The sequence below is a fragment of the Thalassophryne amazonica genome, chromosome 20 (genome assembly GCF_902500255.1).
Source record: "Thalassophryne amazonica chromosome 20, fThaAma1.1, whole genome shotgun sequence".
NCBI lineage: Eukaryota > Metazoa > Chordata > Actinopteri > Batrachoidiformes > Batrachoididae > Thalassophryne > Thalassophryne amazonica.
Genome location: NC_047122.1, coordinates 57,463,340 through 57,488,206, shown reverse-complemented (window position 1 = coordinate 57,488,206; position 24,867 = coordinate 57,463,340). Strand labels below are relative to the sequence as shown.

Sequence of the window (24,867 nt, the reverse complement as noted above, 5' to 3'; positions counted from 1 at the left end):
CCGTGCCACCTTGGTGTGTTGGTGTTGCTGACAGTTTGTCATAAGTATTTCATTTGCCATATTCAAGTGTGGCTCATGCAAGAACATCCATGACAGCTAACTGGCCAAGTAATTACCTGTAATGCTGTAGTGATACCAGTAATGTACCAACAGTGTCAGGAATGCACTTGAATAGACATGCCAGAATCTACAACCACAAATCAGTAAATCAGAAAAAAAGTTGACACTATGGAAAATATAAAATGTTGGGACGGGGCAATTCATTCAAAATAAAAGGAGTAAATCATCACTTTGAGAATTTTATTGACAAGTCATGGGATGGATACATGACCATTTCTGAGTCACTGAATATGTCTTGGACTTCATTTACATCAGTCATTGAGAAATACAAACACTACTTTGGAAGTTCATTGTGTGACATCAATTTGAAGCCAATTTTTCTGACAGCTGACCTAACATTAACTGCTCCTTTGCAAGGTTAAAGAAACAGTGACAGCTATATGCAAACAGTGTTTATCAGGCATTCTGCCATAGTTTACTTCCCCTGTGGATTTAATAATCTGTTCAATTCCATGCACACAGACAGGAGGATGTGCAAGCCAAGTGTTATACCCAATAGTGCACCAACACCAATGCACAATAAAACAAATTTGTACACACTCATACTGACCCACAAATGAATAATAGTTTTCAGTATTTCTTGCTCTAATGAAGGACGGCCATTGCCAAATGCTGCCTTGCCTAAAGGCAGAACAGGTTTGAGTATTTAAATAGTCAGTGGCACACAACAGGAGCACTGCCACCAGTGGCTATAATTTGTGCAATGCTTGTTGGAAACACACACATCCATGCTCACAGATATCACATGGTCCTGTGTGCTTCTGTGCTGAAATGGTCATTAATCACACTCACATCATCTTACATTGCTGTTTTTGATTTCATCAGTGATTGTTAGAATAGCCTTTAGTTGGCATTTCATCTCTAGGTTTTGTGTGAGTTTGAAATTGGTTTAACTTTGAGGATCTTAGCAAGCTGTTAAGATGTGTTCCAGCAGAGACCCCTTCAGTAATCAAACTATGTAAATGTGTGCATACCAAAATAGACTCTTAGGATTCCATATGTTCATGGAAGAAGTGAAGCAGAGAATGACAATGTCTTAAGACCACACAAAATGAGCTTCTTATACTTGTTGGATCATCTAATTAAACCTTTGAAGATGGGGAAAAAAGACAGTAATGTTGAGCACTTTGGTTCAGACTTGGTCTTGTATTCAGTCTTGTCTTGTCAGGTATACACAATTTTGACTATAATTTTTTATTTTTCAATTTTTCAATTTAGACTAGAATAAGGGTTTATTCCATAAACAGACAGAGGTCAGTACACATAAAAATCAACAGTTGTATCCAAATTATGAGACTATACTGGAGGACAAAAAACAGGCAGATGGTTCAAAAACACAGCATGGCAACAACAACAAGCAAGGACCATGAGAAGGCTGGTTGCGATGAGACAAAGGACAACGAACTGGCAAATACATCAGGAAAAACAGAGGGCTTAAACAATAGGCGGTATCGAGGTAAAATTAGGCACAGGTGTGTGAGAACATTCAGGACAGAAGCATGGCAAACAAAAGGAACAACACACCCAGAACCCAAACCCCAGACACAAGACAAGAGAACATGGTGAACATGAACACAAACCAAAAAACAAGCAACCCAAAAACCCAAATATGAACATAGTCCAACATGACATATACATTGATATTACAACATACATAATACATAATTACATTCAGTATTATGTAATGCAGGGGTGGTGGCCAAGTGGTTAATGCGCTTGGTTTCAGTTCAGAAGCTCCGGGTTCAAATCCCACCCCTGCCACATTTCCCCATGTAACGTGGAGTTGCATCAGGAAGGGCATCCGGCATAAAACCTGTGGCAATTCAACATGCAGATCCACCTTGGATTTGCTGTGGCGACCCCACAAACTCCCTGCTGCCTTGTGCAAACAAGGGAGCAGCCAAAGGGACTTACTTTTTACATTCAGTATTATGTAAAACACACATATCAAGTACATCAGGAATGAAATAAGTTAAATTTTATATATTTCATGTTCAAGTAAGAGCTAGTGCAGTTGGTAATATGTACATGGTCAAATTATTGAATTAAACATCCAGTGCACTTCAGCACATACCATTTAAACACACTGAATAAAAACAAAAACAAATGTTGAGGAGAAATCCGCCTTGATCCTCATCTCCTTTGACTTTGACTGTGACATGACACCAGTGACCTACTGTATAGTGGTACATCAACCAATTTGCAACCACATCTATGGATACAGAAATCCTGACATTTTTTTCTTGTGTTTTTCTTGTGTGCAAGGACTAGATGAGCAAGTTTAAAAAGGGAAATAAAAGTCTGTTGTATAGACAATGCAGCATTGGCATTCCTCCTTGTTTCAGCTTGATTTTTGGGAGGTTCAATCTGAGTGCAGACAGCTCTGACAGAGTAAACTGTTTGGCTTCATAACATCTCAGCAAAACACAGTTGACAGGAGCTCTGTGGAATGTCTGATAATGCAGGCTGAAACCACGAAGAAATGTCATATTGTGTCATGGACATGTCTCGGTCAAATACCGATGACAAGTGGGGGGTGGGGGGAGACTAGATGTGGAGATAGATGTGGTTCTCCCAGATGTGTCACAGCAACACGGCTTCAAGGCAGATTTGAGTGTTGGCCACCGACATGGCATCACATCTGTCACATGAAGGTGGGCAACAGCCAAAAATATGCTTCTGGCAGCTGGAGTGACATTATATAATAAAACAAGGCATTTCGACTACTGCTCTAAGACCAGCCTGACAATTACCTCAACCGTGCTTTTCCTAATAGTGAGCTGCTCTCCATCAACAAAGTGGAGCTCTGTTAATCCAATTCTTCTTCAGGAGAAATTATAACATAGATCTCATGCAAATAATGAACAACTCAATCTTTAATAATAATTAAGCTCCAGGGATGCCGGTGAATGTGGTCACATCTCCTACTCTCTCCTCTCTCCTCCTCTATCTCTGCTCCAACCTTCAAAGCCCCTACTTCACCGGACTGTGAAGTGTTCAATCTGTATTGGATTAACCATGAATTGATCAGCTGGTCTCTAAACGCTATTGACACCATTTTTTTCAACAAGTAAATCAGGGCTGGGGGACCCTCCGTGCCCATATGGAACCTACCCTGTGGGCTATGTTCTCGATCCCTGGGAGAAATGGCATGTTGCGTGCTTGGTACCACTCTCTGTGGAGGATATCAAATATTTATTTATATTTGGTTTATCGTGGGAGGGCTGGTACTTATGGTTATGTGCTGCCCTGACCTACCGGAGAATTGGAAAGACAGCTGCTACCAGAACCATGACCCCTCACCTGTCCGTGATGATTAATGACTAATTCTGATATGTGCCATTGTTACGTTCAACTTGTAATAATTGTGGATTAATTGTATTTTTGTCCAAGGTGATTGGGTGGGAAGAAATTTCATTGTACTTGTAATGACAATAAATCTATCTGTCTATCTGTCTGTCTGTCTGTCCGTCTATTACCATGTGAAAAAGGCCTAGCTTATGTGTACTTGTATCTAACTTAACGAGCCCATGTCTGGTCATGCCAACATTATAATTAAAAATAATATATAACAATATCAATGTCAGTCATTATGTTAAGATGCCAGGGTGGACTAAAATACACAGAAAAAAGAACCAACATGAAAAAAGTGTTACAGTTGGTTAACCTGAATGAATTAACCTGTTTGATTTTAAGTTTGTAAGTTAGTTGATCTCGAGTTGATCTAACTTACAAACATAAGGTCAAACAACTTCATTCATTCAGGTTTTACCAATTGTATTTTTAAGTTAGTTCAATGATTCTCTTTTTTTCAATTAATAGCGTCACTGGTTTTTCCTTGTATCTATCAGCATCAATGGTGCCAGATGAAAGTAGACAGTATTTTTTTCAGCGTAATAGATGGAGCTTTATTGGACCCACTGGCTCATTGCCTGCTTTCTGACTACATTATGTCTATGCTTGCCCCTGCTAATTACAGGAATGTGGGCTGGGATGTGTTTGAACTGTTCAGTCTATGATGCAGCAAACTGAGCTTCACTGTGCTTGTTAGACTTTGGGCAAATGATTCTTGACAAACTATTTACTTTATTTAACTCTCCACAGTGACTTGCCCAATGAATGAAGAACTCACGGCCTCCACAGGTGTCATAATGAGTCAGTCACCAGGCAGCGGGTTCCCACATTTTGAGTCCTGCTCGTGGGTGGTTAAAGTAGAACCCGGCTACAACATCACTTTCACTATTGAACACTTTCAGACGAGCAGACAGTTTGATGAGCTGGAGATATTTGACGGTAAGTCATTGACTGCATGTGATTCAAAAGCAGACACTAACTTTTTTTTTTTTTGTTTAACCTCAGTGAGACAATTTGTTTTGCTACCAGTTGGGCGCATACCCTGGACATGTTCATAAAACATAAGACCTTCAGGTAAAGAATTCCCAAACTCAAAGGACACATTATAACACAACACTGCTGAAAACACACAATTAAAAGAAAAAATAATTAATTAATTACATATAAAGAGTATGAAATACAAATATAAACATTTTAACTTAGAATTTTAATGGATGGTGGCTGAAGGTGTGAAGGAATGTTTGAAAGTGTCTGTCTGAGGAGAGTACCCAAAGGCAGAAACTGAAAGTATTGACATAAAGGATGGAAACAGTCACAGAGTTTGGATTCTGTTAGAGGGCAGCCACAGAGTACATTCCTCCACCAAGGTCCAAAGGGTCACTTTTTATCTGTTCCTACCCAATCTGAAGTGGAGGTAATGACACTTCAGACACTTATATTAATTAAAAGTTACAATGCATGTCTGCTTCTAAATATAATCAACTCTTATTTCATGTCCTGGGCCCAACGTTAAACTGCACCCTACAAATGACTCTTTCGGGGGATTAACACTCTGGGTGCCATAAAACACCAATTCAATATCAGAAAAGAATATCTCTTGTTTCTGCTCTCCACGGGAATGGCTCCAAAGAAGAAAACCACTCGTACCAGTCTCTGGGTAGAGACTGGTACCATGCTGAGGTGCAGCCATCCATTGCACAGTGGCAACTTCAAATTAATTTCTCTTGGCAGTGACTTTTATGCTTCTGCGAAAGCAGACTACACTGTAAACCCAAACAAGTTAGTGGAACTCAAAAATACTGAGGTAATCAATTGCCACAATATTTTGGAGTTCATAAACCTAAAGTCAGTTGTTCCCAAAACTTAAACGTTTTGATTATATGCTACTCTTGCCTCATGATTACAATTAAATTAAAGTGTTCATTAATTAAAAGTAAGTCCCTTCAGCTGCTTCCTTGCTTTTCACTCAGGGTCCCCACAGCAGCTCCGAGGTGGACCTGCATGTTGTTTTGGCACACGTTTTAAACCAGATGCCCATCCTGATGCAACTCCACATTACTTAGAGAAATGTGGCAGGGCTGAGGTTTGAACCAGGAACCTTCTGCACCAAAACCAAGCACACTAACCACTTTGCCACCACCCCTGTTAAACTGTTCACTCAAATATTTTCATATGTAATTACTTAATTCTTTTAAGTTGTACTTAAGTTATACTTTGAAGGTTTGCTTACTTAATATACAATTAGTTCAAGTCAATCAAAAATTCTGAGTTTAATTTACTCAAAAAGCAAGAACATGTACACAAGCATGACATATTTAAGTAAGTCAAGCATTTTCTTTAAACTTTGAGTTTAAACTACTTAATCTTTTTAATTAATTTGAACATGTGGGCTTACAGTGTATTAGGGTGCATGATATCTGGAAAAAGCTTAGGGAGTCATGAGATCACTGGATAGAGGTGTTTCACAATGCTAATATCTTTGCAGGAGAACAAATGTCACATTAAAAATACATTAATTTAAATTCTTACAGAAAATGCGGTCAAACCTTAAGGTCATTGTGAGGAACATTGTGCAGGTATCATTATAGTGCCTTTGTGTCAGTCTCTGTTAGTTCAAATGTTGTGTTTGACTGCATTATACATGGATTGTACTATTCCTTGGGTCTTTTGTGGCTCAAATCCAATAATTCTACATAATTGTCCTCTTAAGTTGGGTTTTGTTTTTAGTAACTATTTATTCATATCAATTTTAAGATTGTCATGTATGTGTTTGAAGTATGGTTCCAAATTTCTGACCAGTGCATAGGATGTGAGCAAACAATATAAGTAAGACGGGGGGGTTCTAACTTAGCTCACAAGCTGTTGCACAACACATCAAGTAATTTAACATTGTTGTGTACAGCTCCCAGCAGGTCTAGTTTTAAGATGAATATTAATCACTGCCAAATACAACTGTGAATATGCATAAAAGTATTCATTTAGATTAATATTTACATGGCAACACCCTAGTATCAGAGACTAATAATGAGACTTATATATATATATATATATATATATATATAAGCCAGTCTTGGAATAGTGCTCATCTCAAACTGCCTATATCTGGGGATATGAATACCATATCTCTAGATGAAGAGGGTATACATTTGCTAACCTTTGGGCTACTGAACCAGTTATTGGGACAGCTCTCTTCCCCCAAACAATTAGGTCATGAGTAATGCATTTATGTTATTACATTACAAAAAAGTATACATTTTCAAAAGTAAATTCATATTAATATTCATTTAGTTCAAAGTTGTTGCATATTTTGTAGGTCTACATTGGTAAAATGCTCTTTAAAACATGTCACAACTTTTATGATCGGATTGGAATCAGATGTGCTTTAGGTCCTCCACAGGGTGCCACAATTATGTTCTTCTGAGATTCCATTTCTCTAATGAAGGAGGTAGAAAATTATTGACTTCTTACCAGAAGTTTGGGCAGACACATCTCTATGTTGTGATGTGCTACTTCTCCCTCACTACATGTGGGAAAGTAATGAAGGTAACCCTCTGCACAAATGGGTATCTCCATTTGACATTCTTGAATCTAACACCCAGTAATTTACTGGCATAATGTGTTTTTTCTTTTGGCAAGTGGAAAAAGTTGAAAAAATTTAACTTTCACTGGCATGTACTTTTGTCATGTGCACCTGCCATTCACACATCAGGTGGTGGTAGAATTCTCTGTCCTCCTCTCATTGTAAAAGGAACATTTGGTGTATTGTTTGTATCATGCCACCAATGTGTGAATGCAGTATCAGATGTACATAGAGAAAAAGACTACTCAAATCAAGTACAGAGCCATAATTGTGATACTGAGAAGGATCAGAATGGGCCAGAAGATAAAGTCCCAAGAGTAAAGCTAACTATCTGTGACATATTTATTTATAGATGTGTGTGTGTGTGTGTGTGTGTGTGTGTGTGTGTGTGTGTGTGTGTGTGTGTGTGTGTGTGTGTGATATTTCATCACATTTCAAAAATGACCTATTACTTCCTTCATACATTATGATATCTGACCAACAACAACATAATGGTCAGAGATTCAATTTATCCTTCCTCGCTGAACGTGATGCCATATCAGCCAAAGCTTGTGGCAGTGTGGGCTTCCCAGAAATGTGTATATCACATGGGCCTCAATTTCCAGGATATTGTATGGCTCTCAGAAATGACTACTTTTGGCTCATCAGAAGTGTTACATTTGACTGAGTCAAACTTACTGGCTCACATGTATTTTTTTAAGGAGTAGTTATGATGCACACATTTGTTTTTATTATCTCTTGTAACTATATTGTTTTATTCAAAACCACAAAAATATAAATCCACCAATAAACATAGCTGATATTTCACTTTTTAATTGTCATTCGATGATAACGTCTAAGCAGATTTTTATCTGACAGAAGACCAGTTTACTCGTAAGGCTCACAAAATATTATAACATACATTATTGTTTAATTTTTGAACATTTTATACCATAACTACAACATGCAGCAGTAATTCCACACTGAAAACACATGGCTACATGGCCTAAGCAGTGGGTCACCCCTCTGAGTCTCGGACTGCTTGAGGTTTCTTCCTCAACATCATCTGAGGGAGTTTTTTCTGTACCACTGTCACCTGTGTGCTTGCTCTACAGGTTGGTAAGGTTATATGATACTCACATGAAGCACCTTGAGGCAGCTTTGATGTGATTTGACGCGATACAAATGAAATAAATTAAAATTGTAATTACTTGATCCCATCAGATCTTAGACGAGAAGCTGAATAGGTCCAGATTAGTGTTGGACTTAGCTTGGACTTCACTTGATAACACCAGGAACTGTGAGCATGTTCATCCATGCAGAACTGAAGTTGCCTCAGAAAGAGATTCTTGCTTAAAACTTGTGGCAAATCTGATGACCTTGAGCAACCAGGGTTAGACAAAAGCAATAAAACATAGAGTTTTGAAAAAAAATGCCATAAAAGTAGTGATTATTTTGTGATGAATACCACAGCAGAGATACCCAACATGAAGGGAATTCACCAGGCTATTGCTGAGAACTTGGTCAAAGAGCTGAAAGAAAAAAATAGTAATTTTCTGTTAATAAAAATTGTCAGAATGCAGTCTTGCAAAATTATAAAATCATCCTTTGGCCCAGTATTAAAATAACATAATATGCAGGAAACAGAATGAATGGATGCTCGCTCCAGGCAGATGGACAGCCTCAGGGAAACAGTTCCAACACTCTTTGCAGCTATTGGGAAATAATTACATATAAGGTACGTATTGCTGTGTTTTAGGGTCATTCTTGTAGTGTTATCTTTCTCTGTGTCCTTCCAGGCCCATCCAGACAGAGCCCACTCCTGATCACACTAAGTGGAAACTATTCCAGCCCACTGAGCATCACCAGCTCCAGCAACAGAGTCTACCTGCACTGGTCCTTTGATCACACGACCAGCCACAAAGGCTTCCGCATACGCTACTCAGGTCAGTTTTGACTCAAGACATGCCCATGTTGGTCAGAGAGACTTTTCAGATGGATTTACTCAAGAAATTTGATGTTTCTTACAGGCATATTTAAAAGACTAGTCAGCAGCATCCATGGGCATAGCAATTTGAAATTTGATCCCACTGACCTTGACCTTCACCCAAATGATTGACCAGGACGTACCGGAATCCATTGAAATTGCACCAATTTAGCAAATTGGTACAAATTGAGTGAATCTGAAAGTCATATTCAGTGATGAATCTCGAATCTGCATTGGGCAGGGTGATGATGCTGGAACTTTTGTTTGGTGCCTTTCCAATGAGATTATAAAGATGACTGCCTGAAGAGAACATGTAAATTTCCACAGTCATTGATGATATGGGGCTGCATGTCAGGTAAAGGCACTGGGGAGATGGCTGTCATTACATCATCAATAAATGCACAAGTTTATGTTGATATTTTGGACAATTGAAAGGATGTTTGGGGATGATGAAATCATTTTTCAAGATGATAATGCATCTTTCCATAGAGCAAAAACTGCAAAAACATTCCTTGCAAAAAGACACATAGGGTCAATGTCATGGCATAGGGTCAATGTCAATGAGCAGATCTGATTTGATGCAGCTGTTAATTTGGGGGATGAAAATTTACAGGGTGATTCCATAATTTTTTCCTCAGAATTGAGTGATTCCACATTTTTTTTCCTCTGCTTGGTCTAAAAAAGTAACCGTTACTGACTGCCACAATCTTTTTTTCTTGATTTCTTATAGTGTTTCTTAAAGCCAGAAAGTTGCCATTTGAAATGACTTTAGTTTTGTGTCATGTCTGTGATCTGCTTTTTTTCTACAAAATTAAACAACTGAATGAACATCCTCTGAGGCCGGTGATTCCATAATTTTTGCCAGGGGTTGTATATATAACTCATGCACAATATTATAGTATTCTGATTAAACTACTTTTTAAACTTGATGTTATCACATATTTGGGGATGGAAGAGAACATAGGAGGCAGGACATATGAAGTACTGTTTGCATTTATTTAATCAAGCACTACTTACTGTGATTTTTGATTGTCCTTTAAATGTCTACACCCATAGTGACATTAATCTGACTCGATCATAACTCTACATGAACGACTATAATTGTTCACTTACCACACATACTGTATATTATATTAAGGAGTGACAGAGTTCAGACAATCTGAGCGAGGCACAGAAGAGCCTACAGACTAAAATAAAAAATGGTAAATGGACTGCATTTATATAGTGCTTTTCCATCTGCATCAGATGCTCAATGCGCTTTAGACTACCGTGCAATATTGTGTGAACTGAAATCATTAGTGCGTTGAGTATTTTTTCATTTTTTTCTTGTTCATTTACATACCAGTTATAAAAGAAATCACCAGTTGGACCAGGAAGTAGTAGGCTCTCAAACATAGAGGCAAAAATGACCTTGGTCCTCGTGACTGACCAAAAATTTCAATTCTAGAACTCACCTCAATATGTGTGTCAAGTTTAAAGTGGAGCAAAAGTTGTTAATTTTGCACTACAATAGATTGGAGGCTTGTCCAGAGAGGACCCCACCCCTCAACCATTGATCACTGAGATAGGGTCCAATGGTCTTACATGGATTAATAGACATGTTTAAATTTTGACCATCAACTCAATGACATTGACCCCAGTGACTGAATTTGGGAAAATTTTCTCTTGCCTGAACAATTTGAGAACATAGCTAGATATGTGTGCCAAGATTGGTGGACATCGGACTGAAAATTTAAAGTTACCTTTTACAAATCCATATACCAAATTGGTGGAAATCTGTCAGTAATACCTGGGGGAAGAAGAGAAACAAACAGCAAGTCATTCATTTATTAATTTTCTATACCTGTTTACTCCAGGTAAGGGTTACAGGGCAGTTGGGGCCTATCCCCAGCAGTCATAGTATGAGAGGCAGGGTGCACCCTGGACAGAATGCCACTCTATCATAGGACCACATACTGTATAGACAAACAAACACAACCGTACCCTCACTCACACCTATGGTCAAGTTTTTAAAGTTTCCAGTTCATCTCACCTAAATGTCTTTGGAAGTAGGAGGACGTCAGTGCATCCAGTGTGAACCTATGCAACCACGGAAAGAATATGCAACCTCCACACATAAAGACCGAGGTGGGAAGCAATCTCATTACCTTCTTGCTCAACACCACCATGCTACCCACAAAAGTCAAAAATTGCTCAAATTATCATCTGAAACAGCAAAATTTTGTTCTTGAAATGCATCAATTACAGCTGTAATATGACCCATCTCCATGACAACCACACTGACAGGCATACTCACATGCCCTTGCTGTGCTACACAGACCTGAGAATTACCAACTGTTGCTGAAATTCCTTTCCTTTTGTTTTTTTTTTTGCCGTTAATGTCTCATGAAGAATATTTTGGTACTTGACACCTGCATAAGTCACGGTGAATTATGACTGCAAATATTTTAATGCTCCCTCCATTCTGCAGCAACACCACTCAGGCACGTTGTCTAATCATCTCTCAGTGGCGTTCACCGTCTCCCTGATCAGGTGTCCTCTCATTTTTCTGCCTTCCCCCCTTTTCATGTGACTGTTTTCCCTCCTCACTGCAATGATGGATTTTTCCAAAGTAAGCAAAGTGACGGAGAGACTAAGTGATAGCTGAGAACCCACATGTTTCCATGGTCAATACGGAGATGCCTTCTGGAGTAACTTAGTGGGGAGGAAGAAACAGATGGCACAGGCAGATTCATTGTACTCATGTCTGTTCTTCATCAATCCATCTTGCGTCTCTGTGGGCCAGCCTCCAGTCACGTACTTGCAAGCATCTCTTCCCACACTGTTTCACCTCAGATCTCTATTATTTCCCTTTGTCAGGCAAAGATGGTCCATCCTCTGATAGTGGATTACAGGTCAATCTATATCAGGATGAAGTTCAGTCAATGAGCATGACGCATGTGACTTTATGGGAGTTTGCAACTGCAATAATTTGCATATTTGTCATTCTGAGCGCCAAAGCAGTCTGAGGCGTATCTGTCTACGCTACATTAATTTCCGTGTTGCTTCTGTGTGTCAATCAGTGCGCTAATGGAGCGACTGATCACTCAGTCATCAGTCTGTTGATATCTCTTTTTCTCTCATTTCATTTCCTGATTTAAAACGACGCATGTGAAAGCTCGTTAACTTTTTAATTCATCTGTCTACTTTGTTAATATGTGCCATCCGACTTTTTTTTTTTTTGGCCCCAACTTTGGCAAGGAGTAGGCTGCAATATGCCCTCATTGTGTGTCAGAACACAGATGAGCGGGAGTTGTTCAAAAATGCCATGTTCCACACATCCCCTCATCACAATGCAACACAAATGGCCCACCTCAACATTGTAACCAGTTCCATGTGGAATGGAAGCTTGGGTCTTTCACTCATGTGCTAGAAAATCATTTTAAAACAAGAATGGGCACTCAAAGAAGGCAAACCTGAACCTTACATGTTTGGCACAGAATATTTCAAGCCATAATAGTGGTGCTGTTTGACCAATTTTGTCCAAACTTGAACAACTTCATCCTTAACTAACATGCACCCTTCCGCTATGTTCAATCCATATTAGTCTGAAACTGTTTGAATTTGACCTTGAGGTCACCTGTGGTCAAAGATTATGTCACCAGTAACATGGTGGAATATGGTGTCACACCGGTGTTATATAATGTAATTAGTAGCATGGCTGTGTTAAACAAAACCTTAGAATAGTCATTCTAAATACCCCCTGTGGATAAAGATTGGTCCCAGACTTGGCTTGTGACTCATAAAAATCTTCCTCTAACCACCTTGGAGAGGGTGGTATTTGTGTTCCTCAAGCACAAGTCCTCTGAGCCTGGGAGTTTGAGTGTTCAGTGCAGTATCTATAGTAGCTATTCCTGTCACTGCACTCTTCTGGACAGAGACCTCTGACATTGGGCCTGGAATCTGCTGGAGCCACTCTTCCAATTTGGGGTTACAGCTCCTATTACCACTGGGGCCACTTTGGACTTTACCTTCCACATCTGCTCCAGTTGCTCTTTCAGCCCTTGGTACTTCTCAATTTTCTCATACTCATTCTTTCTGATGTTGTTGTCAGCTGGGATTGCCACCAGTATGTCTTGGCCAGCAGCTGTTTGTCTGTCTAGAATTTGATGTCCCACAGGACCTTAGCCTTGTCATTCTCAACCACCTTTGGTGGCATCTCCCATTGGGACTTGGGGACTCTAATCTGTATGCGGCACAGAGTTCCTGTACATCTTCCAGCACTTGATTGTGCCTCTCATGGTATGTTTGTCCCAGCTTGCCATTTTGCATCCTGCTCCTATGTATGGGACTGTCTCTGGGGCCACATTTGTAGAGCCTGCAACTTGGGTCCTGTCAGCTGTAGTGTATGATCTGGTGCCTAGGGTTTTTTCTTCTAGAGCCTCGGGGTACTGGACGTTGGGTGGAAACCTTTGTACATTGTGATGACTTTTTTGTGTTTCACATCCATGGCATCCATCTCCTCCTGTGGCCAACTTATTATCCCAGCTGGTATTGATGATTGGTAGGGTATATGTATTGACTGCTCAGATCTTATTCCTACCATTGAGGTGATGGTCTAGTGGTTAAGCGTTGGGTTTGAGACCAGAGGATCCTTGGTTCAATCCCTAGTCCAAATGGAAAATCACTAATGGCCCTTGGGCAAGGTCCTTAATCCCCAAGTTGCTTCCAGTGTGTAGTGAGCACCTTGCATGGCAGCACCCTGAGTGTGTTTGTGTGAGTTGGTGAATGTGAGGCATAATTGTAAAGCACTTTGAGCATCTGATGAAGATGGAAAAGTGCTATATTCATGCAGTTCATTTACCATTGAGCTGGCCTCTCAGCACATGTCTTACCTTATGGAGGTATTTGGCTGTGGCTGACCTATTTGAATCTTCATCATGGTTCCCATTGGCTTGTGGGATTTCCGGGTACTTGTTGCTATCATGTACATCCCCTATACTGCCTTATGGCAACTACACTCCCTCAGTCTCGCTCACCTTCCCTCTCATTGCCACTAATTGGCAACATTTGAAAGACATCACGATATCCTCACTATAAAGCCTGGTGAGGTGGATCCGTGAGTCATTGTCCTCCTCACTCTTGGTGTACAGCTTGATGTCATCCATGTACAGGGGGTAAGTGTTGGTTGCTCCATTCCTAAATCAATATCCGTAGCTGCTTTTTGTCATGATTTAACTGATGGGGATGAGGCCTATGCAGAACAGTAGTGGGGACAGTGCATCACCTCGGTACATTCTGGACATGATGGGCCATGTACACTTGCAAAGAAATAAGAAACTGATTTTGTGTTGGCAAGCAAATAGGGGGCAAAAGGGTTAAATAGGGTAAAACCCTAACCCTAACCCTAGCAAACAGGGGTGGGGAAGATGCATCAAGCAGTGCTTTTATTAGAACTGTAACAGTGTTGTGAGGTGCAGTAGCAATGACAGATGCATTTACATAAGATGTGTGATTTCATCAAGGATGAGCTTTGAGCACTTGGTTGTAATGGTTGTAATGGTAAATTGATGGACAAGATTGGACATGCGTCTCTATGGACTATTATGTTTGCAAATCACATTGTGGTCTGTCGTGAGAGTTGAGAGCAGGTTGAGATGTGGAGAGGTGGTGATGCACTCTGGAGAGAAGGGGAATGAAAATCACTCAGACCAAGATTAATTACATCTGTGAATAATAGTGAACATGGTGGAGTATACTCATTACAATTAACAGAAGTGGTGAATGTAAATTAATTTCAACACTTTGGGTCAACTGTTCAAAGTAACAGAGTGTGGGAGAGAGGTGCAGAAGAGAAGCAAGTGATTTGTAATAGAAGGGTAGTTACAAGAGTAACAGGACTGATTTCTTGATGGCAATGAGATCAGTATTTAATAAAATTATTTTGCCCAGTGCTGCTTTTGTGAGCAAGTATGTTTCAGTGGAACCCTTTAAAACTGAGTTTGGAACTTGTTCAGTCAAAAACAAAATGTGCTGTCAAGTTGCCCAGATGCTTCACCTCTACTCGGTAGATGCTTGATGTTCCTCTGACATGAAAAGTGAACTTGGCTTCACAAATCTTGGTAACTGCTGATGTACGGTTTGTCTCGCACTTTTTTAGACCTGTTAATCCATTCTGCTTTAGTCGACCTACAATCTGTCCCTGTCTGTTGATCTCATTGTCTCCTTCCATCCCTTCTCAATTATCCATTCCATTCCAGTCACCTGCACATGTAGATCTGATTCCTCTGGCCTGCAGGGCTGATTGCAGCGTGACAAGCTGTATACTATAACAGGCAAAGGGAGAGAAAGCAGGTGGGGGGGGAGAGATATGCAAATGATAGACAGAGATGGAAGCAAAATTGAACTCAAGGGTGGCACAGAAGCTGCCAGTCATAGTGACTGACAGGAGAAAGACGTGCTGTGGATCATACAGTACTGCTGTCAGTGCATTAACTATTACTGGATTGAAGTGTTCTGACTCTGTGAGATATAACTTTACACACATGGTGATTAAGGAGAGCACTAATTAGCCTTCAATCCCTTGATAACTGTGTACACAGCGCGGCTGTTTTGTATGAAACATTGCACTTCACCAAATTACCAAAGCCTGGAGTGCAAACAGTGTGCCGATTTGTCTACAAAGAGACAATATTAGCTCATATACAATATAGAATATACAATATAGCTCATATTAGCTCATATTTTACTTGGGAATTCTGAGAGCTAAAATCACCATTGGGTCTGAGTATAAATAACATCTTCTTTAATACCACAGAATGGTATGTCAGCCTCTTATAGTTTCTGCTTCACAGGAACAGTTTTAGAGTGTATTAACTGACCGGGTTTTTGTAATGTAAGATCATTTATTTAGATTGCCTGCGGGGTATGAAGAAAGCTCCACTCTTTCGAAAGAGGGATAATAACTAGTGGTTTGACAGAATGGCTGCACAAGCCTTGTGATTAAGCGTCATGGATTTCTAGATGTTGAACATTTAATTAATAGATTTTTGTCATATCCACAAACACTGCAACACTGACATTGCGCAACTGATGAACCACATCAAAGACCATGCAAATTAGATAGATAGATAAATAGATAGATTTATTGTCATTACAAGTGCAACAAAATTTCTTCACAGCCAATCACCTCAGACCAAAATACAATTAATCCACAATTATTACAAGTTGAACGTAATAATGGCACACATCAGATTTAAAACAACCATACATATACATTTGATTGTTATGTACGCTAAACTTTAAGACAATCCTTCATCCAAATTGAGGAAATGTGAGTATTGGGTGAGAGGGGTGCAGCAGTGTCCTGCGCAGCATTTGCGAGCATGGGGGGGAGCAGCAAGGCAGAGGTAAGGTGTGCAGATGAGATGTATCAGTTTCTGTCAGTGTGTGCATAATGTCTGGAGTTGCCTTGACAACATCAGACTGTAGGGGAGGGCAGAAGATAAGAGGGCAGCCGAATGGTTCGCCAAGGCTATAGAAATTCTTCTGGAGGAGAAATTATGGTCATGTGAGCATGCATAGTCATGTATTAAGGGTTACTGATGGCATATACGATCATGATTGTTACTGCTGACATGAAAAGCAGTTGATACTAACATCTTTAATTTGACTTTATTAAACCAGGTTAGACCCATTAAGATTGAGATCTCTTTTGCAAGGGAGTCCTGGGTAATTATAAAGTTTCCAATTCACCTAACCTGCATGTCTTTAAATGTGGGACGGAACCGGAGCATACTCATGCAAACTCCACACAGAAAGGTGGGAATCGATCCCATGGCCTTCTTGCTGTGAGGCAACAGTGCTAACCACTAAGCCACCGTGCTGCCAGATAGTGGCTGATGCTAACTGCAGTAGGCCCGAACCACATTTCTAATGGTTAATGTAAATGGGCTGCATTCATATATCTATTTATATAACACTTTCATGCTCTAAACACTTTACAGCGATGCCTCACATTCACACACACTCGCATGCAAGTCATTCAACTGCACAACGGGAGTGATTTGGCTATTAAGGGCTTTGTGCAAGGGCCTTAGGTATTTTTCCAGTGTGATTTTCAACTGGAATTTGAACTGAGGATCCTCTGGTCACCAGCCTGCCACTTTAACCACTTGGAGTTCACCTTCTTCAACTACATTGTGCATCAGCCACTAACCTTTAGCAACAACCACTGTTAGCATCAGTAACTGTTCATGCCAATGCAAGCTGGCACCCCTAGCAATTTTTTGCTAGGAGTGTGACGCAGTGGCGCCAGCAAAAAAAAAAAAAAATTCTAAGGGTGGCTAGTGGGGGTAGGCAAAATCTTAGGGTGGCATACCCGACCAAAAAAAAAAAAACAAACTATTTGATATACTGAATTTACAGTATATTCATATATTTAAACACTGTTTTTTTTTTTATTATTGCAATCACACTTTAATTACATTAACAATATATTTGGGTTATTCAACTATTCGTGACAGAATTCTATGACTGAGGCAAATTTGACAAGACTGTACTGTTATTGTTTCTTGCAGACTAACACGCCAGCATCAGGGTATGGAGGGCACCCTATATCACCACAAGATGGCATTGTTGCACTAAGAATTTGGACACAGTGATCTAGCAGCTTAAGATTTATTATTATAATAAACTCCGAAGAGGGGGAGGGGGAGGAAACATAGCGACGCGGCTGCGTCTACTTTTAGGGCCCGAACACTGAAGGTGCGGAGGACCCCATTGTGCTCTGTTTCTTATTCTTATTATATATTATTATTGTTGTTGTTGATGATGATGTTGCTGTTGCTCTTGTTTTAACACCGTTTTCACCTTATTAACTGTTGTGATTTAAAATATATTCCATAAATCCACACAAATCCAATGCACCCTCATGTGGTTGCTGAGGGGTGGCTCAGAGTAATCTGGTGGTGGCTGTAGCCACCCCCAGCCACCACATGGGGGTGCCACTGGTGTGACGTTCAACATTGCTGGTTCTACACTGAAAAATACAAATGTCTTGCTTGTTTTAAGAACTTCTCATTTCTTGGGGTGGAGCTCATGCTACATTTGTGTTCAGTTCATCAGTCATTTGCTTTGCCATATAAAACTGTGAACAGGGAGCGCCAACTATCCTGAGGGAACTTCGGTGGGAACCAGCTACTCAATGGTTCGATTAGTCTTTTGCCCCTATAACCAGGTTGGACGACCGATTTCCATGTCAGGACCACGGTGGGCTTCCACCAGAGTTTCCTCTGGTTTTGCCCTGGCCAGGGTTTTTAGGGTCTGTTCCTTTCCTGCCCGTGACCAAGGCAATGTCTCTACACCCAGAGATGGTCCCTGGGTGCCGGACTGTGGCTGCTCACTGCTCCTAGTGGTTAGACTGTGTCTAACTGTAATTAGGATGGGTTAAATGCAGAGGGCAAAGTTAGTTGTATGTATATACAGTGAGGAAAATTAAGTATTTGAACACTCTGCGATCTTGCAAGTTCTCCCACTTAGAAATCATGGAGGGGTCTGAAATTTTCATCTTAGTGTGAGAGACATAATCTAAAAAAAAATTCCGGAAATCACAATATATGAATTTTTTTTATAATTTATTTTATGTTATTGCTGCAAATAAGTATTTGAACACCTGTGAAATTCAATGTTAATATTTGGTACAGTAGCCTTTGTTTGCAATTACAGAGGTCAAACGTTTCTTGTAGTTCTTGACCAAGTTTTCACACACTGCAGCAGGGACTTTGGCCCACTCCACCATACAGATCTTCTCCAAATCTTTCAGGTTTGGAGTTTCAGCTCCCTCCAAAGATTTTCTATTGAGTTCAGGTCTGGAGATTGGCCAGGCCACTCCAGGACCTTGAAATGCTTCTTACGGAGCCCCTCATTAGTTGCCCTGGCTGTGTGTTTGGGGTCATTGTCATGCTGGAAGACCCAGCCATGACCCATCTTCAGTGCTCTTACTGAGGGAAGGAGGTTGATTGCGAAAATCTTGCAATACATGACCCCATCCATCCTCCCTTCAATACGGTGCAGTCGTCCTGTCCCCTTTGCAGAAGAGCACCCCCTGAGTATGATGTTTCCACCCCCATACTTCACGGTTGGGATGGTTTTCTTGGGGTTGTTCTCATCCTCTAAACATGGTAAATGGAGTTGATTCCAAAAACCTCTATTTTGGTCTCATCTGACCACACGACCTTCTCCCATGCCTTCTCTGGATCATCCAGATGGTCACTGATGAACTTCAAATGGGCCTGGACATGTTGGCTTGAGCAGGGTACCTTGCTGCCCTGTAGGATTTTAAACCATGACAGCATCATGTGCTACTAATGTAATCTTTGTGACTGTGGTCCCAGCTCTCTTCAGGTCATTGACCAGGTCCGCCTGTGTAGTTCTGAGCTTTCTCAGAATCATCCTTACCCCACAAAGTGAGATCTTGCATGGAATCCCAGACCGAGGGAGATTGACAGTCATCTTGTGTTTCTTCCACTTTTCTAATAAATAATCATAACAGTTGTTGTCTTCTACCAAACTGCTTGCCTGTTGTCCTGTAGTCCATCCCAGCCTTGTGCAGGTCTACAGTTTTGTCCCTTTTGTCCTTAGACAGCTCTTTGGTCTTGGCTATGGTGGACAGGTTGGAGTGTGATTGATTGAGTGTGTAAACAGGTGTCTTTTATACAGGTAAAGAGTGCAGAATAAGAGGGCTTAAAGAAAAATTAACAGGTCTGTGTGAGACAGAATTCTTGCTGGTTGGTAGGTGTTCAAATACTTATTTGCAGCAGTAACATACAAATAAATTATTAAAAAATCATACATTGTGATTTCTGGATTTATTTATTTATTTTTTTTTAGATTATGTCTCTCACAGTGGACACGCACCTAAGATGAAAATTTCAGACCCCTCCATGATTTCTAAGTGGGAGAACTTGCAAAACCGCAGGGTGTTCAAATACTTATTTTCCTCACTGTATGTACAATGACAATAAAGGCTCTATTCTATTCTATTCTATAGCCACATGCACAAATGCTAAATGTCTGATGTATACACATTATTATTTTGCATTGCTGTCAAATGAATATTGGCAGATACCCACTTTATTATTATGATTCTGTGGGGGAACAATGGTCTGGTTTTGAAAACAGTAGATTGTACAGATGCCAGTGAATTAATTGCTTGCATGGAGTAACAATTTTCATCAAATGAACACTTGTGGAAGCTGAAAGGGATTCCCCAGCTTTGCTAGAAGTGGATACAATCCCTTACAAGACACTGTGGATCAACAGATAAGATGTCACTTATCAAGGACATTGGCAAGCGTTCTATTTCCAAAAATAAGGTTTTGCTTTTTCCACCTATGTCTATGCTGGGGGGGTAGGACCTGGGCAGAATTCCTGTAAAATTCAAATTTCTTCCTAAACATGTATATTCCAGCTCTCTGAACATTATTGACCCCTTTTCCGCAGCCAAAATCATTTCATCTTTTCACTAATCCAGTGTCAGGCTTTTTTGGGGATATGGGGGGTTGCAGTCTGGCTATCTTGACAAGAGTAATAGCTTTTTAAAGCTTGTTTTTGTTCCTTTCTTATTTTTTTCAAATAGATATTAACAGAGCCGATAAAATATTGTATAATGACTTACACTGTGTGCCACAGAATTAACTTGGTGCAACGTGTGCACAACGCAACATTCTTTTTTTCTCCATTAATCACCTGAACCTCCAATATGAAACAAGTTTATAAATTTACACCTGACTTTTGTTAATCGGTTCCAGTGCTCATGTTGTGAGGATAATTTAAATTCAATTCACATTTATGTTCCTGTTTATGTGGCACAGCCTGATCACAATGTCATCCAATGGAGCAAATTAGGTTAAATTTAATAGCATTTGGAGCATATAAACATTTTCCACACCAGCTAGTCTTACCAATGATGGGCTGATTAAATTTGAAAGGTTAGAGCAGGAACACAAATGAACATTTAGCTTTAAGCTATCACATTTTCGTTTGAGACCCTGCATGCAGACGTGTTGTTGGGAGGATCTACCATAGCTTTTTTTAATGTTATTTTTATTTTAAATGAGGGCTACAAATGGCTACCCATACTGAGTAAATCATTCAATACAACAGAAAAAAATTGTAAATAAATTGTGCAAGGAATTTCTCAATTTATATATATATATATATATATATATATATATATATATATAGTTTTTGAGAAACTTTTGAGTTTTCTATTTCTGCCAAGAAATTTCTTTTTATATTTGATATCACAGTGTATATAAATGAATCATAGGATCATGTATTCATTGGTCACTGGTTAAACATTTAGAAGTTTGATGGGTAAATAATGATGGTAAATCCTTGTTTGAATCACCTTGATGCAAATTGTAGCAATGTCATGTTTGCAATAATTCTTCAGTTTGTTTCTAGCGTAAGTGTTCATCAAAGCAGGTTATGTTCCATATAAATATTAGAATAGGTTTTGATGGTGAATCATCCACCCCGGTGCCAACTATAACAAACCTTTGGAGAAATGCATTGGGAATCAAACCCTGGAAAGTTAGCCTGAGCAGTGTCTGGAGTGATGTCTTACTAGCTTATCAAGGTTAGTTTCCCAGTAACTATGCAGTGCTACTGAAGGAAGGACAACTTGAATTCAATAATATTTAATCATTTCGGTTACTGTTGAACCTCTCTTCATGATTGCCTTTCATTTATTTTTCACAAATGTCTCTTCTTCTCCAGCAGGCTTGTGTACTATATGACACCTGTGTAATCTAACTGAGGCCTGAGAGTCTTTGACACTCATGAAAACATGAGGTTGTTGCAGGAGCCACCTGAAATGATAAACGATTATTGCAGCCACCAATTTAGCCAGCAAACAAAAACAGATACTTTGTTCCTGTTATTGTGAATCCATCACTTTTATGATCTTGCTGCCATCGCTGCTGTTGCTGACATACTCATGTTTCACTTTGCAGAACATTTACTTTCCTTTAATCAATTTTCCTTGTGTTTACTCTGTGGTTTTTGAGTTAGAGATTGCATGGTAGTGTGTGTATTACTGCATATCTTCCTTTACAAAAAAGACATGTAAGACAGACGCAAAACAAAAGATCTGTAGGCACCATGTCGTTCAATACATATGATCCTTTTACTCAGCAACAAATGACATCTTCACATTATTTTAGTTTTATGCTTCGTAAGATCCATTTTTCTGTGTATGCATATTCATACATATTATTATTTTTTGTTGTTTTCACAGCGGCTTATTGCAGCCCTCCAAAGAACCCTGTAAATGGCACTGTGCACAGTCTAACAGGCACTAAACTGGGCAGCACCTTACGTTTCAACTGTGACCAAGGTTACCGTCTGTTTGGTCAGAGCAGTGCAACCTGCACCCGGACAGCACAGGGACTCTACCAGTGGAACGCACCAGTACCACTGTGCCAAGGTGAGAGCCCACATTCAGTGGTAGATCATGTTCGATGAAAATCTTCTTGGGTTGGGTTTTCCTTCAAGGAGATGCAGCATTTATGGTTTCCCAGGCAATAAGTAGGAATGGCACAATACAACTTTTTCACAACCAATACAGTACAGATAGTGGAACATTCAGGATATACCAATACCAATCGATACCAAATTTTCTCTTTTTTAGAACAACTTATCTGTTAATTTATGTAGATGTACTTTACTAACATAGCCATCTAACAAAGTATCAACTCAAACTGAAAATAAGTATACTTCCCTAAATTTAAAGTTACATATCCTATACATATTCTATCCTAACTCATACAAAATAATGTATATACAAAAAAACAACAAAAGAGAGAGAGAGAGAGAGAAGAATACAATATAAGTAATGTGCAAGGGAGTGGTGGAAGCCAAAAAGGCTTATAGAGAATCCATTCCCGAACAAAGCAAACATAACAGAATACAACAGAATTACACCTTTTTTTTTTCTCGATTATAACAAGTCATTGTAAAAACTACTGCAGAATCTTCGCTTTGAGTCCACTTTTATCCGTATATAAGGTGATAGATGGATTCACAAGATGTACAGTACATTATTATTCCAAGATTTAATGCCACAAAATGTGATGTGATGCTGATAACGAGTCGATGTATGCAAAGGTCAATGCAAATGTGGAGCCTGCCTGGTTGGATAATTATGAATTTGATGGTTATGCACAAATAATATTTAATGAAGGAAGTCCACTTAATAGCATAGAGAGCCCTGAAAACAAGCGTACAGGTCAAGAAAATATTCATGTGGAAAATATTTAAGAGCTGCAGTTTAAAAAACAGGGGTGCACTTGGAGCACAAGGTTTTGAACAAGTAGCTATTTGAGCAAATTTTTTTTGTAGAAGAAATATTTTGTTTATATAAGTTGCAAAGGTACTTCCCCATACAATATTACAATAACTTAAATATGGATAAACTAAACTATAATATAATGTTAAAAGACATTTGTGATGTACTAAATATCTTATTTTGGTTATGATTCCTATTGACTTGTTTTTTTTTGTTGTTTTTTTTACAAACATGATGAATATGTTCTCTCCAAGACAGTTTCTCATCTATCCACACACCCCAAAAACATATAGATGAGACCCTTGATATTATTTCATTATCAATGCAAATTTTCATTGCACCATGATTACATTTTTTTTATTGCCAGCAAATAACATAAGACTTGAATATTAATCATGGATATGCATCCCAGAAAGTCATGGTAGGCCACAAATCTGATCTGGCACATAGTTTGATGGTGCAACGTGCAAAGAATGTATCATGTTATGTGTGCAAAAACAACTGTATAATTGCCCATAATACAATTTATTCACAACCTTAGGAATTCCAGAAAAACTAGTGATGATATCATCACATTCCACCATGGATAAAACAAGACCATGGCACAATGACAGAATATACCCTGCCAAACCCTCAAAGGTTTTCCAGGTTATGGACAACAATATCCCATGAACTTCCAGGATGCATATCTGTGACAGAGGAGAACTTTGCTCAATTTCCAAATGTGCAACATATACCAACCAAAAATGTGTAAGTTGGCAAATATTAAAGGAATTAAAGGAAATATAATGCACATTTAGCTTAAGCATATCATGGTCACACTTTGGCATTGGCATTTGTAATCAAGCTCACCTCAGTTACCTACATATGCAGTTTACACATGCTGTATATGATCGCATGTATGATAATGCTAAATGTGGTTAGTGTTCAAAGTTGGTGTCAGCTACATTAGCATATGCTAACCGTAGCTGCTAGTGTGTGATGGCATGTTTCAAAGATAACCACAGTTGCTGTTTTCATTGATATGACCAGTCATTAGTCAAACACGTCGTGTTGCTGTGATGTAAATACCAGTTCAGCTCACATTTGGATTTCATCACGATTAATAATTAGCTAGTATCAAATTATATCATGGTTATTAATTAATTTTTTTTTTATTTAATTAGCTTATAATGCGCCAAATCACAGCAAAAGCCATCTCAAGGCTCCTTACATAAAACAATTCAACATAAATTTAATAAATAATTAAAAATGAATAAAAAAAATTCAAATACATAAATAAAAACAGAAGTAAAAGAATAAAACAGATAAAAATTAAAAAAAAAACTATTCATAATAAAGAGAATAAAAATAGGTTTTCAGTCTTGACTTAAAAATGTCCACAGACTCCGACTGCCTCACAGTCGCAGGAAGACTGTTCCACAGGGTGGGTGCAGGATACGAAAAGGCTCTTTGACCTGCTAACTTCTTCTTCACCCTGGGAACACAGAGAAGTCGCACATCCTGCGACCGCAA

At 39.2% G+C, this 24,867-nt stretch overlaps 1 protein-coding gene across 1 annotated transcript in view; it reads left to right on the top strand.

The window, feature by feature from the left end:
* The window catches only part of csmd2 (CUB and Sushi multiple domains 2), a 662,931-nt gene that overhangs the window by 559,473 nt on the left and 78,591 nt on the right, over nt 1-24,867 (top strand). The window contains exons 48-50 of the mRNA XM_034160153.1: nt 4,225-4,413; nt 8,833-8,979; nt 22,303-22,491. Of these exons, the coding sequence (XP_034016044.1) occupies nt 4,225-4,413; nt 8,833-8,979; nt 22,303-22,491 (525 nt within the window). The remainder of the gene's footprint in view (nt 1-4,224; nt 4,414-8,832; nt 8,980-22,302; nt 22,492-24,867) is intronic.